General features: G+C 41.8%; 2 protein-coding genes across 2 annotated transcripts in view; both read left to right on the top strand.

Moving 5' to 3' along the window:
- Positions 1-6705, top strand: part of LOC116852005 (sonic hedgehog protein A) — a 56529-nt gene extending 49824 nt beyond the window's left edge. The window contains exons 2-3 of the mRNA XM_032831958.1: positions 1082-1343; positions 3423-6705. Of these exons, the coding sequence (XP_032687849.1) occupies positions 1082-1343; positions 3423-4165 (1005 nt within the window). The 3' untranslated portion in view covers positions 4166-6705. The remainder of the gene's footprint in view (positions 1-1081; positions 1344-3422) is intronic.
- A 474-nt stretch (positions 6706-7179) lies between these two features.
- The window catches only part of LOC116852002 (short transient receptor potential channel 4-like), an 11884-nt gene continuing 3502 nt past the window's right edge, over positions 7180-15561 (top strand). The window contains 11 exon segments of the mRNA XM_032831954.1: positions 7180-7227; positions 7378-7515; positions 11167-11549; positions 12099-12294; positions 12494-12670; positions 13036-13306; positions 13378-13483; positions 13657-13958; positions 14231-14482; positions 14591-14706; positions 14854-15031. Of these exon segments, the coding sequence (XP_032687845.1) occupies positions 7180-7227; positions 7378-7515; positions 11167-11549; positions 12099-12294; positions 12494-12670; positions 13036-13306; positions 13378-13483; positions 13657-13958; positions 14231-14482; positions 14591-14706; positions 14854-15031 (2167 nt within the window).

The following is a 15561-nucleotide window of genomic DNA, read 5'->3' as shown; positions in this document are numbered from 1 at the left end:
ATCGAAAGTAGGATAAATATTTCGACTGAGGTACCCAAATGACGGCTTTAAAAGACAACACCATTCCTCATACGTCTTTCGATTTTTCTCCACATATATTATTATTTAGATTACATATCTCAAAACTATTTGTCCAAATGAAAATTTCTAAATTCGTTTACTTACACTACTTACAAATATGCAAAGTTCCGTCAAAACAAAGATTCGTGGATTAGCAAGATTTCCTTGCTTGAGAAGAGAATATTATTGATTCACTCCCGACCGGCTGATTCAGCCAACTACCATCGTCAATGTCGGTGCAGGTAAACAACGAGAAAGAGAAAATTGACTTCAGCCGGACAAGAGGAGAGCAGATAGAGAATCGGCGTGACCGAACGCGATCCTCGACATCGGCTGTATTTATACTCCTGTTTGCCCGCTAATTCGCCACACACTAGGCCCATTTAAAGTCTCCTGGGCCCGACTTCGTGACCGTTCGAAACTCGCATTCATTTTCCTCACAGTGGTTTTACTTGCGCACTACCTGACGCCACCGGTCACGAGGTGGAACCCTTTTTTTCCGCGCGCATCCGCGTGAAATCGTTGACTGAATTCCCCGCGTCAAACCCCTCTTCACGCGGTGTTTTCAGACATGGGAGAAAATCGCATTACGCGGAACTTTCCGGGAAATAGGGTGGTGATGCCCTTCACCCAATGCCAAGGAGAGTTAAATTTAATTCTAAATTCGCTCATGTATCTATCTTGGAAATAATTATGAAGATTAACCGAGAGAGAATATGAGAGTAAATGTGAGATTTCAATATCAAAATAAAAGTCATCTAATCTAACATATTGGAGATTTTAAAATATATATATTGGCTGCAAACAAAATTTCGTAAGTTTGGACAATCCGAGATAAAAACGTCTTCTGCCATTGCAGCTTATTAAAAACGTGTTGCCCACATATTTTTAATTTTTAATATTCACTTTAATCGTATATTTAATTCATATTTAATTTATATATTTATACCACTGTCCATCTACTATATCATATTGTTAGCCATCTAATGGTCTAAAATGTATGATATATATGATGTTACAGAGATGCAAGGAGAAGCTGAACAGCCTCGCGCTCTCGGTAATGAACCAGTGGCCGGGGGTGAAGCTGAGGGTAACCGAGGGCTGGGACGAAGAGGGTAAGCACGCGCAGGATTCGCTACACTACGAAGGACGAGCTGTCGACGTGACGACGAGCGATCGGGACCGCTCAAAGTACGGAATGCTGGCGAGGCTCGCGGTTGAAGCTGGTTTCGACTGGGTCTACTACGAGTCCAGGTCGCACATTCACTGCTCCGTTAAATCCGGTTAGTAACTTCCGTCATTCACGCTCGTACGCGAACGACGCGCCTCTAAAAGAACGCGCGAGAGCGCGGCTGAATTTACCGAATGAATACTGAATTTAACAGATAAATGTAGAATAACGTACGGTCGAATTGAGTCTCTCCCGAAGCGTCCCTGGGAAGCCGCTGTTAAACGACTGTCAGAAGTCGACAGTCAATTCGCGAGCTGTATGTAGATTTTAATTGCGCCGCGCGTTCATTTCTCGTTAATACCCGCATAAAGCCCGATTACAACGCGCGCCAATAAAGAGCGTATAAACTACCGAGCGGTAGCTGTAACGATGTCGTTTAATGCAATAAAGATGCTGCAGTCGGTGCAGTACGTCGTTTAATGGAACAAGGATACTAAAGTCTCACGCTGTTCTCGGTTACGAGTGACAGAGTGACTTAACACGGGAGCGCGTGTCATCTATGGCGACAGCGACGTTAAAATCATTTAATGTCGCGTAATCTGGTCGGATTGTGATTTATCAGCGGCTCCAAGTGATTCGAACATCGCTAATATGAATTTTACGCGCGTTGTTAGAGCGCCGGATGCTGTTAACATCGGATCTGTCGCATTACGTTTCGCGCTCGCGTAATTACATCGATCATCACAACTGAACAGACGTGGTCGTCTATTTGCCTCGCGAACATTGCCGTCGCTTCCTGGCGAATTGCATTTCGCGAATGCCTATTTTACCGACCCTCATAGATAGTAGATCACGCGATGGTAACGCGCAGAGAGCAGCATCGAGCAGACTGAAGTATTGAGCGCGAAAAGATTGCGTGAATCCAATTAATCCAATTTTGATTGACACAGAAGTGAGTGCTTCGAGAAATAAAAATATAAGTCGTCTGATTACGTGATGAGAGAAAAAAAGAGTGTTCTATATTGTATTTCTCGTTTTTTCGATTACAAAGTTCAATGGTAATTTTTACTATAAAATTCTTGCCATGTATGTTCTTACGTTTGTATGATAAAGAGCAAAATTACAGTTTTCTTATTTGTGTCGTTCTTGCAGCAAGGACACGATATGTTATGCAAAGTGGAAAAGACTCAAACCATGAGGAACTCGCACCTATCGATCGGCGCGCTTCTCGCTTCAGTATCCTCCCGTGTGATCAGACGTGTATTCACCTGCACTTCAAGCGGCCTGTGTTCGTTCCAGGCTACGGTCGGGTCTCAAGTTTCAAAATAAATGCCAATAAATCGAGCCGTGCCTGTCGGGCCGAATTAAAACCGAGCATAAAAATCGGCGCGAAATCGATACGAGTCAATGCTCAGACAAAGGGCGAACAATGGAACGACAGGGGGTACCAGGACGCGACAAAAAGCGCCAGCGAATGCGATCCACGCGTGTCGTGATTTCAATACTCCGGCAATTTTCACCGCGATTGCGTTAATCGGCTTAAGCGATCGATGCTGAAGCGAGCGCGCCTCCGAAGTGTCAATACCTGCGTCTGCCACTCTGCATTACATGCTATCGAAGGTGGAGAAAACGAATCGCGTCAAATACGGAAAAGAAACGAAAGCAAAACTTGGAAATGTTATTTTTAATTTACGTGCGCGCAAAACAATAGTATATTTCATATGCATTATTTCGACACTAAACTTCATAGTTGAGGAAATGTTCCAAAATATGACAAGAATATCATAATTCCAAAATATGATAAGAATATTTTCATTTCAAAGTTTTGTTACTTGCTCTTCTATTATTATATTTGTCGCGTGTAATTTTAAGGTTATTTCGGTTCATATTTGGAACAGTGAAGAAGTATGCATGAAAAAATATAGGATCCTGAGAATACTTGAAAATCTATTTGTGGAATATAAAATTTATTTCTATTAATAAACTTTATATCCCACGAATTAATTTCTGATGAAATATGAACGAATCAGAAATTTTCGTAACTTCCAGGATAACAACCGGGATTTTCTGGGGAGTTAATTCATATTACACGAAAAATTTGGTTAATTCTTCTGCAAAACGTGATAAACATTTACCTTACCATCAGCCGCTGAGGAGCCGCTTTCTCACTTCTTCCATCCTCTGCTTTCAGACTCGTCTTCAGCGGGCAAGTCTGGCGGTTGCTTCCCCGGCAAGAGTCTGGTCAGAACGGAGAACGGCGGTACGAAGAGGCTGGAGGAGGTGCAGCTCGGTGAACGTATCGCCGCGTTGGACTCCTACGGGAACGTCGTGTACAGCGAGGTGATCGCCTTCCTAGACCGTTCGCCGTCCGAGAGGAGGCAATTCATTCGCCTGACAACCGAGTCCGGCCGAATGCTCACGCTAACACCAGCCCACTTGGTACCAGTGGAGGGTCGAGCGTCCGTGTTCGCCGCCAAAGTACAACCAGGCGACAGGATCCTCGTGAGTGGCGCCACGACGAGCACGATAGACAACCAGGTGGAAGACCAAGTGAAGAACGATCTGCGATGGGACAGCGTGGTGGAGGCGAAGCTGGTCCTCGAGGATGGTGTGTTCGCACCGCTGACGACGGAAGGCACCCTGCTGGTGAACGACGTCGTGGCGTCTTGCTACGCCGTGGTCGACAGCCAGTCAGTGGCGCATTACGCCTTCCTGCCTCTAAGGATCTGGCATAGAATGGTGTCCCTTTTCGTGCAGAGGCCAACTGAGGCTCCACGATATCCCGAAGTAAGGCAACACGCCGAGATCGAGGTGTCGTCGAACCAAACCACAACCTCGACGACGATCCCGACGAAGGACGGCGTCCATTGGTACGCGTCGTTACTCTATTCACTCTCCAGCTATGTGCTACCGTCGAAGATGTTGTATGACTGAAACCTCGCGATTGGTGAGGTAAGGCGAGGCAAGAACAGCGAACGAGTGTCGTGACGAAGTGCCGAATGGATCCTCAAAGACACAAGCTCGAATGTTCGCGTGCCGAGAACTTCTTTCTGCCTGACGCCGGAGCGTCGAGACTTTAGTGCTTAATAACCGCCGGAACAACTTGTGGAAGCTCTCATCAATTTCTCTCTGTTATGTTGCGTCGTGAGTCCAGTGGTTGCGCGCGTGTTGTCGAAAACGATGGGTATCTATATCGCGGAAGACGTGGAACCGAACACGTGGAAAAGAAACGTCGTCGCAGACGAGAGACATCAGTTGGCCAGTGACCCATTCGTGTTCACCGAGTGACGTGTAGTATAGTAGATTCGTAAGACGACGGAGAAGCGATAGATGGTGACAGCGGAGCTTTTCAGAGAGAATCAGAACTTTTCTCTCGTCATGTGTACTGTAGTGTACAATATAAACGTCTCTTTCTTCTCGTTTCTTACAAAAGCGCTCGCAAAACTCGCTTCGTCCGATGCATCCATGCCCAAAGTGTCTGAAGAGATCGCGTTGTGTTCTGAAAAATACATTGAGTAATATTTTATAATAATGTAATATTAATACCGATTCTTTATTATCAAAATGTAGTCACTGTCGTCTTTAAATTACGCAAACTGTGCACGCAACAAAAACATTTTTCTACTTTAAACATCCACTGCTCAGATTACGTAAAAGAAATTTTTACGATTAATTTTCTAAATTTTAAGATTAATCGAACACACGTTACATTTTTTTGTGAGTCTATGAGATTTGCGAACTACTGTAAGTCAGTTTCCCAAAAATCCTTAATATAAATAATATAAAGAGTGTTTACAAGAGAGAAAGAGAGAGAAAGAGAGAAAAAAGGACGATTCAAGACTTATAGACAATTTTAAACTGAGGAAAAATTACTTAGTGAACATATATCGAAAAATCAAGTCTTCCAGAGTTAAAAATGATTTTTTACTTTAATGATAATTTCACAAATGGCACACTCTATACTTCGGTTCTCGTCATAACCGATTGCAGCGCATTTATGTTAGTAATGACGTTCTGACAACTTGAAGCATTGCAACTTCGTTTGACAAAAAGTGTACAAACAAAATTATCGATACATGATTTAAGTTGCTTATATTTGATTGGTTTTATATAACCTTTCACAAGTTACTATATAACCTTTCACAGCGCATATAATATAATAATGGATGCGATCCATTAGACGTTGTAAACGATTTGAAGCGCTTAAACGAAAATCATGATTGGTCCATACAGCGCTTTAAAGCATTTGTAACGTCCAATGGATCGCACCCATTGTCACATGCACTGTGAATTACAAATTTGTTCAGTGATATGAGATAATCCTTTGTATATAATAATACAATATAAGCGAGCAAGTTATGTTCATTATCAAAATTGAAAGTCGCTTCCAACGAGAAGATTAATTTTTCGACTCATGTTCATTAAATACTTTTTACTCACTTTGGTAAGTAGTATCTATTCTATGAGTCTTGAACGCTTTCTTTCAACGTCCCGTATAATCGTATCGAAATTTAGCTGTATGAAGTACAGTGAAGCAGAGAAAGAGTTATTAAAAATTGAAAAATATGCGGCCAGAACATTGGAAATTTCTGCTCAACGAGGTCCACGAAACCTCCTCATTTAGGAATCTAAGGATTAATAGGCGCAATTGATATTTTGAGGATACGAATGCAACGCGAGATCAAATTAATGCTTTTCCTCATAGTTATACACTCATATCGTGAATGAAGCTATTACGTATTTTCTTGATGTCGTCCCGATAAATTTCAGATACTCAACGCGCTTTTACGAAACGAAAATTCTTGTATATAGTCCACTTTTTCTCGATTCTTTACCCTCGTCGTCTGTCGGGTTAAACGACAAGGGAAGTGTACGTAACCCCCGCTGCGTTTTCTTCGTCCATTAACACACTTTTTGTATCCATCGTATATGTATGTATTTAACGTTACACATATAAAACTATCAAAGTCTATTCCGTTTAGTTGCTCTTTCTTGCATACACAATGAAATGAGCGCATGTTCGGGTCTTTGAGTTCTTGAATATCGAGAGAGGGAAAGATGGAAAAATCGAGATGCAGGAAGTGCAGCCGAAACGAACCGACCTCACGGATACTCGGCTGTCATTATTGGTCGTGACAGTAACTGTCGGGTATCTTTTCGCTGTATAGTATAATGTCAAATCATCTCGCGTCACTGTCATTGTGTCACGTTTCTGACAACGGTCGCTTACAATCTCGGCGCGACACAGATTGATTATTCGAATTACGTAAGGAGTATTTCACTGACACCTAAGTTATCCTCAAAATATATATTATTATATTATTATAATATTATTTTATATTATAGTAATTATATATTATTTCAATTATTATTATTATATTATTTGTATGTAGGACGCACAAACAAATTATAAATTATGTATATATTTACCCTTCGCCCGAAGATTAAATTACATGATTAAATGTGAAAACAAAGATCATCGCGTCTTATTTTTCCGCCCTGCACAACGGACGCCACTTACTTAGATAAATTAATTAAAATTGACGAGCTGAGGACAAGTTAAGCAAAGACGACATCTGCACAAAAAAAAATGAGATTATTTCTGCTTTTGCAAGGAATTAAAATTGGAATTAGCAAATTGAGAACTTCAAAGTAAGAGCGAAATCTGCTGTTGTATAAAGAAAAGATTATAAGATTATCTCTGTCTCGGGAAAGTTCTAAGAGCCATTTAAATCGGAACTTTCACGGAGGCAACTTCATCTCAGTGCCGCGCCAATAGATCGAAACAAAATAGATTTAACGTGAAAAATATCTCGTTTCCTCAAGACCGTTCCGAGAGATCGCACGTCTAAATGCCTCGATTCGCCAAGATGCCTGATTCCAGAGGCAAAACTCGTCTTGTTTAACGCTCACGGAGACGATCGTTTGCAATCAAGGTGTCATTCGCGATGGCGGATAACGAAACGATAGCTGGGGCAGAGGATGAACTCGAAAACGTAGGTTCTCCCAGAAGGAACAAATCGGCAGAATCGCATCCTGCATGAGGAGCAACTGCTTTTACCGCTCTTTTCATAAAATATGAAATATGACAATATGATATCTGACGCACTATCTCGAGGTACACTAAAAGGTTATTCTCATTGCAGCGTCCCAGCGTGACGTTTCCGCAATTGCAGGATCTCGAGAAGAGATTCTTCGAGGTCGTTGCCGACGGAAATGTCGCCGAAGTGCGACTATTCTTGGACGAGCATCCGGATTTCAATATTAACATCATAAATTTCCAAGTAAGTACGTAAACTCGTAAGACCTGTCGCGCAGAGGAAACGTGACGTGAAATATTTATAATATTAAAGGGAAAAAAGTACGGTTTACCGAGTATCCGAGTGGGAACAAAGAAGGGAAGTGAAAGAGAGAAAAATTGCTCGCTTGCGAGACGAAGAGACTCATTTCACAGCCCGTAATTAATATCGAATTAATTGCGGCACTTCCAACGTTGGCGACGGCGACGACGAGCGCTGGTTGGGGCGCATAAATTTACTTTACGATTTATAATTTCACGTGGAGTGATCGCGGCCACGCCGACGGCAATGACACGCGCCATTAGCGATCCAGAAACGCTAAATTACACCGCGATGGAATGCGTTTTCCGTACGTCACCGCATCCGGTGGATTCGTCTGTTTCCTATCTGATTCATCGGACGACTCGCAGTCGCGCGAACGGTGCGCTTTAAAGTGGACCCTTAAACAGCTCGTAAAGATTCCCGAATTTATCTCCCATCGCGCCGGTTCTCCCGTGATTTAACCGTAAGAGCCCGGCACCGCCACTTACGTGGATTCACCGAAATCACGAGGAAAGAGAGTGAGCAGAGGCAGCGGTAACGGCAGCAACAGCAGCACAGCAGTGGGTTCGAAAGCAGATACGCTTCCACCTTCTCGATGTTCGCGTCACAACTTTTGTCAACCCTTCCTTTAAGATCGCGGCCGATGATTTATGTGAGAGACGTCACGCTATTCTTAGGCTCGCACTGTGTTCTTAGGTGTTCTCGGCGAAGGGAGTCGTAGAAGATAGATTAGAGTACACAAACACACATATACATAGAGAGAGACGAGTAATACACGGAAAGAAATATTGCATAGTAAAAATTATAAAAAGAATTCTTGTAATTTTGGATCATACAGAATTACGGCCGGAATTACTATATATTATATACATTAAGCCAATATAGCCAATATATAACCAATATTGGCTATAAATAAAATGTGAATAAATTGCCAATATTGCACAACATGTTTGTACTAATATTGGCATACATTGAGAGCACATTGGGCTAATATGTAGCCAATATTGGTAACAAATGAATTGCTAATATTCAGAATTCTATATTGGCTATAAAATGCAAGGCGTCTACTTTGCAATACTGAGCCAATATTGGATACATTGGATACCCAATTTATAGCCAATAATCCCAATGAACTACTACTAGGGTTCCTCCTTCGCTCCAAGCTGTATAAGTTGTCAAGCGACGTTGCATAATTCCTGACGTGTAAAGTGCTAGTATGTCCTCTGATACGAATTAAGAAATATTTTAATGTGTCCCAATAATAACTCGCGCGCGCGATTTATTCCACATAAAAAACGGTGGAACGGAACCAGCACAGAGGGAAAAAGGAGCCGGAGAGAGAATGAGGGCAAAGTCCAGTTATCTGAGATCTTCACCCCGTGTGCTGGAACACGTACCCCCCGTGGAATGTCCCACTCCCTCCACCTCTTGCACTCACTCGGCCGGCTCTCCCGTGGTCGTAACCGTCCACTTCGCTCGCGGCATCCTCTTCTCTTTCGGGGTTCCCGAAAAGCAGCCAAACCCTCGTTTGACTTTGAGACCGAAATGCCGATGCGGCGCGCACAAGTAGATAGAAAAAGAAGAGAAAGAGAAGGGGAGGGGGAGAGAGAGAGAAAAGAGGAGCGAAGGAGGAAGCGGCTGAAGAGAGGGACATAGAGAGAGAGAGAAAGAACAAGAAGAAGCTGCTGCTTGCCTCCGTGTATCTCTGGCCATATTTCAGACCGTCTTTTTACAAGACAATGGTTTCAGCCGAGGTCCGATAAAAATTATTCAAATGACCTGGCCCGCTGTAAATTCCATACGGGAATGCACTCGCCGTCGCGTGAGCTCCTCTACAGTGCACCATGCTCAGATGCGACCTGCCGCCGATGATGACGCATCCTCGCGTTGCTCATTCATTAAACACCTTATGCTTCAATCCGCTGCTTGTTCCCGTCGCTAATTAAATTTCTCGAAGATCCCACATTCGATAGATCCCGAAGAAATTCGAAGCCGCAATAAGAGACTCTCGATGCCGATGTTGTAATTTTTATACGAGAGATCAGGGTAACACTTTCCCCTTCATGTGCGCGGAGGTGTCAGCGACGAAAGCGTCGAGTCAGCACTCGCGTTGTTATTTCGCAACCGCAAAAAAAGAAACATGAGAGAAAAAGAGAAGGAATTCACGGGCGACAAATAGAAGTCTGTTCGAGCGGAAAATCAGAGCGAGTCATGCGAGACGTTAAGGGTGGCAGCTGCCGATTGTCAAGGGACTCCGTCGAGAGAGGGAGTGAGAGAGAGAGGAAAAGAGAAGAGGACGGACAGAGAAGGAGGAAGAGGGGGAGAAGAGCTTTTTACCGAACATATATCACGAGGTGTTATTGTCGTGCGCGGCGTGTGGATGTACACGAATGCTCCGGGGGTCCAGTCGAAAAGCCAGGATATCACGGAATATTGTGACTAGTGCCGACGGCAACAATGGTGCCGGTCCATTGTCGGGGTCCGCCTCTGTAAACGCGCCGCAGATGGGCGACAAACGTCGTCGTCCCATTCTTCCTATAAAGAGGGACACAACCGAAAAAAAGGGAGCCGATAGCGCTCCAAAAAGTCGATTTCTCTCTCTATCTCTGTTACTTTCTCACTTCCTCGAAAGAGCAGGAGGACTGGGATGATGAAACCTATGGTCCCATCTCGCAACGGGCAAAGAGAGCATTCCGGAGAAGTCTAAGGATTTTTCAGTTCGACAAACGCGATATCTTCCCGACCGAATCGCCATCTCCTCGTTTTGTCTTCGCTAATCGTGCGTAAACGTGAGAGGGATGGCACGACAAGAACGCGCCCGGAAACCTGTGTTACATAACCCAAGATTGTCCACGTCTCCCTCGAGGAGCGCACGTATCGCGCTATCGCAAAAATCTAAATATGAATTTAGAATCTTACGATCGGCAAGTGCCTTCAGAGTTCGCAGTAAAAATTCTTCAGCCCCCCGCTAATTAAAGATGCAGCGCGTATTAATATTATGTGTGTACTCTGATAAATATTTAATGAAGTTTTCGGGCAGTTACTGGACAGTTTTGTTGACAAAACTTCATAGTAGTATTTCACTTCTTTATGTCTGTTTTCTAATTAAAAACTTTTATAAGAGTCATGACGCAGAAAATTTTTGATGCATAATATATATTTTTTCATGTTTTTCGTCGTTTGCTGAATAAAATTCTATCAAGTTCTTGTCGATTTCCTACACAATATTTTTAGAACTAATAAGAATACATTAATATTCTCTCTAAAGTGTAATTTTAGGGCGAAGTCTGCGCAAACTAGATACATTTTCATCAAACTAGTTCATGTAATTCTCAACTCTTATGTAACGTGCCAATTTTATGTTTTTCTAATGCGAGAATCTTCTTCCGTACTTTAAATTCGCTTGAGAACGAAGCAATAAGACCGTTTATAGCCTCTGAGGACTTGTTCCTCGCTATTTGAAATCTCTTAGCTCGATTTTCCAGTCGTGACAAAAGTTAGCTGCGTGTCGAGCAGTTCACATTCACTTCTTCAATTCACGCTTTTAACGAACTCTTCTTTTCTATTCGTACTAATTCGACTATTCATTTTCAGGGTGTCAGCGCGCTTCACATCGCCATCAACGATAGGAACATACCGATGGTGGAGTATCTCTTGTCCCAACCAGAAGTCGACCCGGGCGATGCACATCTGCACGCGATCAGGGATAACCAAATGCGGATCACCATATTGATATTGAATAAGCTGAATGAATTGACTCCCGGCTTCGAATTCGCCGGTGTCACTCACAGTCCCGATTTTCCGGACGATACAACTCCCCTCGCCGTTGCGGCGCAATGCGGACACTTCGAGATGATTGATATGCTCAGATATCGACGTCACTTCCTCGAAAAACCTCATCCTCCTAGTTGTAACTGCGAAGAAGTATGCAAGTACGACGATGCGCGCGGAATATTTTTTAAAGAAAATATCTGAGAGCTTTTCTGATGCATTTAATTATTTTATTATAATATTTATTAAATTTTTTTAAGAAACAGAAATATGTTAAAAAGATTAGGTATCACTTGTTTGATATGAGAAAAAGAAACCAATAAAAAAATTTTGTGTTAAATTTAACACATTTCACATATCTAAAACAATTCTCTCAAATCTGTGTTAATTTAGCACAAGGTGAATATATTAAAAAATAACACAAATATTATGTCAGAAATTAACACAAGTCAATTAATATCAATTTCACAAAATATTGGGATAACGCAATATGTTAAATCAATACATGAGTATTTAAAATTAACAGAAAAAATTAACAAGGATTAGTTTTAACATAAAAATGTTTTTTACTATATGGATTATTTTTTATACAAATTTTCGTAAGAGCGAAAAACATTGATTTCGAGAAATTGCCAAGAAAATTGAAAATTGCAACAAAGTTTTCGAATATTTGTCGAGCACTCTGCCTTTAATCATCAATGATGATTAAATTGTAGTTTGAGATATTGATTGATTCATGTTCATTTTTTTTACAGACCGGAAAGGGAAAAGGGCGATATCCTGACCATGGAGAGAATGCGACTGTTCATGTATAAAGCGGTATCGAACCCAGCGTTTATTTGTCAAACTGAGGAAGATCCAATTTTGAGAGCTTTCGAATTATCGGACGAGCTCAACAGAGAAGCCACGTTCGACAAAGAATTTTATCCCAATTATAAGGAGCTGTCCAAAGTTAGTGAGTTCTTGTTGTTTATCGAAATTCACCGCGCAACAATCGTCATCCATGAAATCGTCTATTCGATTACACGACGACTAATGAGCGACAAAAACAACTCATTGTGTTCACACGATGTCCGCGACGTGCCAAAATCTTAAATTCGCTGCTAAGGCAAAATAAGTAGCTAATACGGCTCACTGTTTTGCAATAAAGGAGGTGTCTCAATTCGCTACAGACTTAATCGGATGCGCTCGTAAAATCGACGAGGTCGAGTGTATCTTAAAACGGAACGTCGGTTTCGGTCGTGTCTGCAGCTTCATATACCCACGACTCCTGCTAGCTCTGGATTATGAGCAGAAAACCTTCGTGGCTCATCCGAACGTACAGCAGGTAAACCACGATAAATGCGCACCCTCAAAATTAAATGAGTATTATATGACAACGAATTAAATAAATACTAGATGATATGAACAAAAATTAAATTATAAATTTAGTTCAATCACTTTCATAATTTGACATCAATCAGGTTTTTCTCAGTTTAATAATTGACTTGAATGAATATATCTTAATTCAATCAAAAAAAAAAAATTGATATTTTTGCATCTCGAAAAAAGATCTCTTCCTCTTGGATTTACGCGCTTTCTCTTATCAGACACGGGATTATTCGCTCGCAAAATTAATGGAACGAAGACCGTAATGATTTCCGCAAAAATTGTAGTGCCTGGTTACAAGCTCACGTGCCTTTCTCCTTTCAGTTGGTCGAGAGCACGTGGATCGGCACTTGGCATGAATGGAAGATTCGCAACACGTGGCTGAAGTGCTTGTCGGTAATCCCGCAAATCGCCTTGCTGCCATTCATAACGTTCGTCGTGCTGGTCGCACCGAACTCGAAGCGAGCCAAGTTCTACGACATCCCCGTGAACAAGTTTCTCTCCTCCGTGGCGAATTATATGATATTCCTCACGTTCGTGTTTCTGCAGTCGCACAGCGACAAGATGGAGCAGCTTCGCGGACCGCCCGATACCGGTACGCACTTCATTCATTCCTCACTGCTTGAAATTTAATTCAATAATTCAAACCAGCTTGTTTCTCTTCAGGATTTGAATGGATCCTCATTATCTATGTCGTGTCGTACATAATCGCGCTCATTCGGCTCTGCATCGTGGATGGCCCGATCAGGTGTTTCAAGACGCGTAGAAATTGGTGAGAGAATGAACAATTGTGATTTGCGCGATCGATCGTCATACTATTCGCGACAACGTTACTTATAACGTTATTTATAACGTTGACTGACTGAAACGTTCAAGTCAATTATTAAATTTTGAAAAGTCTGATTGATAGATTTATAACTCTGTCATTCACGTTGTGTGACGCAGGTATGAGCTTGTTATGCTCCTGCTGTTTGTTCTGACTTTCCTCTTCTGGATAGTCGCCGCGATGGACGTGAAGATAAACGGTCAGCGTGACTTGGAAAGAAAATACTGGTACAAGTACGACCCGACATTGATAGCGGAAGGGATCCTTTGTCTTGCGACGATCATGGCGTTTTTCAAGCTGTTGTTTATCTGTCAATTAGACTACGATCTGGGACCTTTGCAACTGTCTCTGTTCAAAATGATCAGAGACGTCGGTCACTTCCTCGCGATATTCGGTATCATCATCGCGTCTTACACAGTTGGTAAGACACGTCACATGTGTGTTGAAAATCATATTAAGTTTCTTCAGATCAAAAAATATCTCCGGCCTAATATAATCATAATAATAGCAATAACAGTTATAATAATTATTATAACTATAATTATAATCCAATAATAACTTCCTGGGCGAAAAATTGATCAAAAGACGCTTCCTACAGGATTCAAGATCCAGAGAGAACGTTTACCCTCTTTGTTCTGCACAGCTTAGCAAATTTTCACGTAAAATTCACAATTTATACAATTTTCTCTCCAGGACTTTGCAAACTATATCAATACTACGACGGAATGGTGCAGACCGACTACGAGACGAAACTGAAGACCGAGCAGGAGAGTTCCTTCGTGAGCTTTAAATCCACTCTGAAGACCCTCTTCTGGGCAGTTTTCTGCATGAGCCCGGTAGAAAGTGCCGACGTAGTGATCGAGAATCTTCCCGGTGAAAGAGAATCGGAGACAATAATCAATCATCACAGCTTCACCGAACTCATCGGTTATCTCGCTTTCGCAGGTTAGCGCATCTTTCCATTGGCGATGAATTCGTGAAAGATTTGACCGATGATAAAATCACCTCTGCCTGGCTCTTCTACTGTCATTTTCATATCATTCCATTTTCCAGGTTTCCAATTTATCTCCGTGGTGATCGTGTTGAACATGCTGATCGCATGTATGTCGAACACCTTCACTCGGGTGACCGACAACGTTAACGTGGAATGGATCTTCGGCCGAACCGAGGTCTCAGTGTTCCTCTTAAATAATTATATCTCTTTCAAAGTTAAAGCAACGTACCGTATTACGTATCCAATAAGAAAGAAGAGAAAAATTTGAAATTATGACAACATTAAAAGCTCGATTGAAAAGCGTTTTCTCTACTTTTGTCAGGCTTACGTCGATTTCATGCTTACGACGACGCTTCCGCCGCCATTCAACATCTTTTCGATATTCAGAGGAATGAAACCGGTGATCGAGTACATGAAAGTGCTGATTAAGCCACCGCCTGGCAAGCGAGCACGATGGGACTTTATCAATTGTTGCTACATCGTCAGTATGCCGAGCTTCAATATTGATCTAATACGTTACATATACAGGGTGTCCGGTAACTGATCGAGCAACCGACGTGTACAGGTAAAACGAGTCAAAATAATTATAAAAATTATATACCATTTTGAAATTGTCTCAATATTTATTCCGTAATTAATTAAAATGTATAAACGAATGAGCTTACGAGAAGCGGTAGGACAGGCTCTGTGTGTAAAAGAAATGGCTTACCTCTTAGTAACGATAAGTAAACAGCTGATTTCGAGGTGGAGTAACAAGCGATACGTATACATTACTTCGCCTCGAAATCAGCTGTTCATCGTTGCTAAGAGGTAAGCCATTTTTTTTACACAGAGCCTGTCCTACCGCTTCTCGTAAGCTCATTCGTTTATACATTTTAATTAATTACGGAATAAATATTGAGACAATTTCAAAATGGTATATAACTTTTATGATTATTTTGACACGTTTCAACCCGTACACGGCGGTTGCTCGATCAGTTATCGGACACCCTGTATATATATATATATATATATATATATATATATATAT

Source organism: Odontomachus brunneus, unplaced genomic scaffold (assembly GCF_010583005.1).
Source record: "Odontomachus brunneus isolate Ranch 3 - 2012 unplaced genomic scaffold, Obru_v1 Obru_scaffold_199, whole genome shotgun sequence".
Taxonomy (NCBI): Eukaryota; Metazoa; Arthropoda; class Insecta; order Hymenoptera; family Formicidae; genus Odontomachus; species Odontomachus brunneus.
The sequence above is the reverse complement of the archived record's forward strand: the minus strand, read 5'-3'. Positions and strand labels throughout refer to the sequence as shown.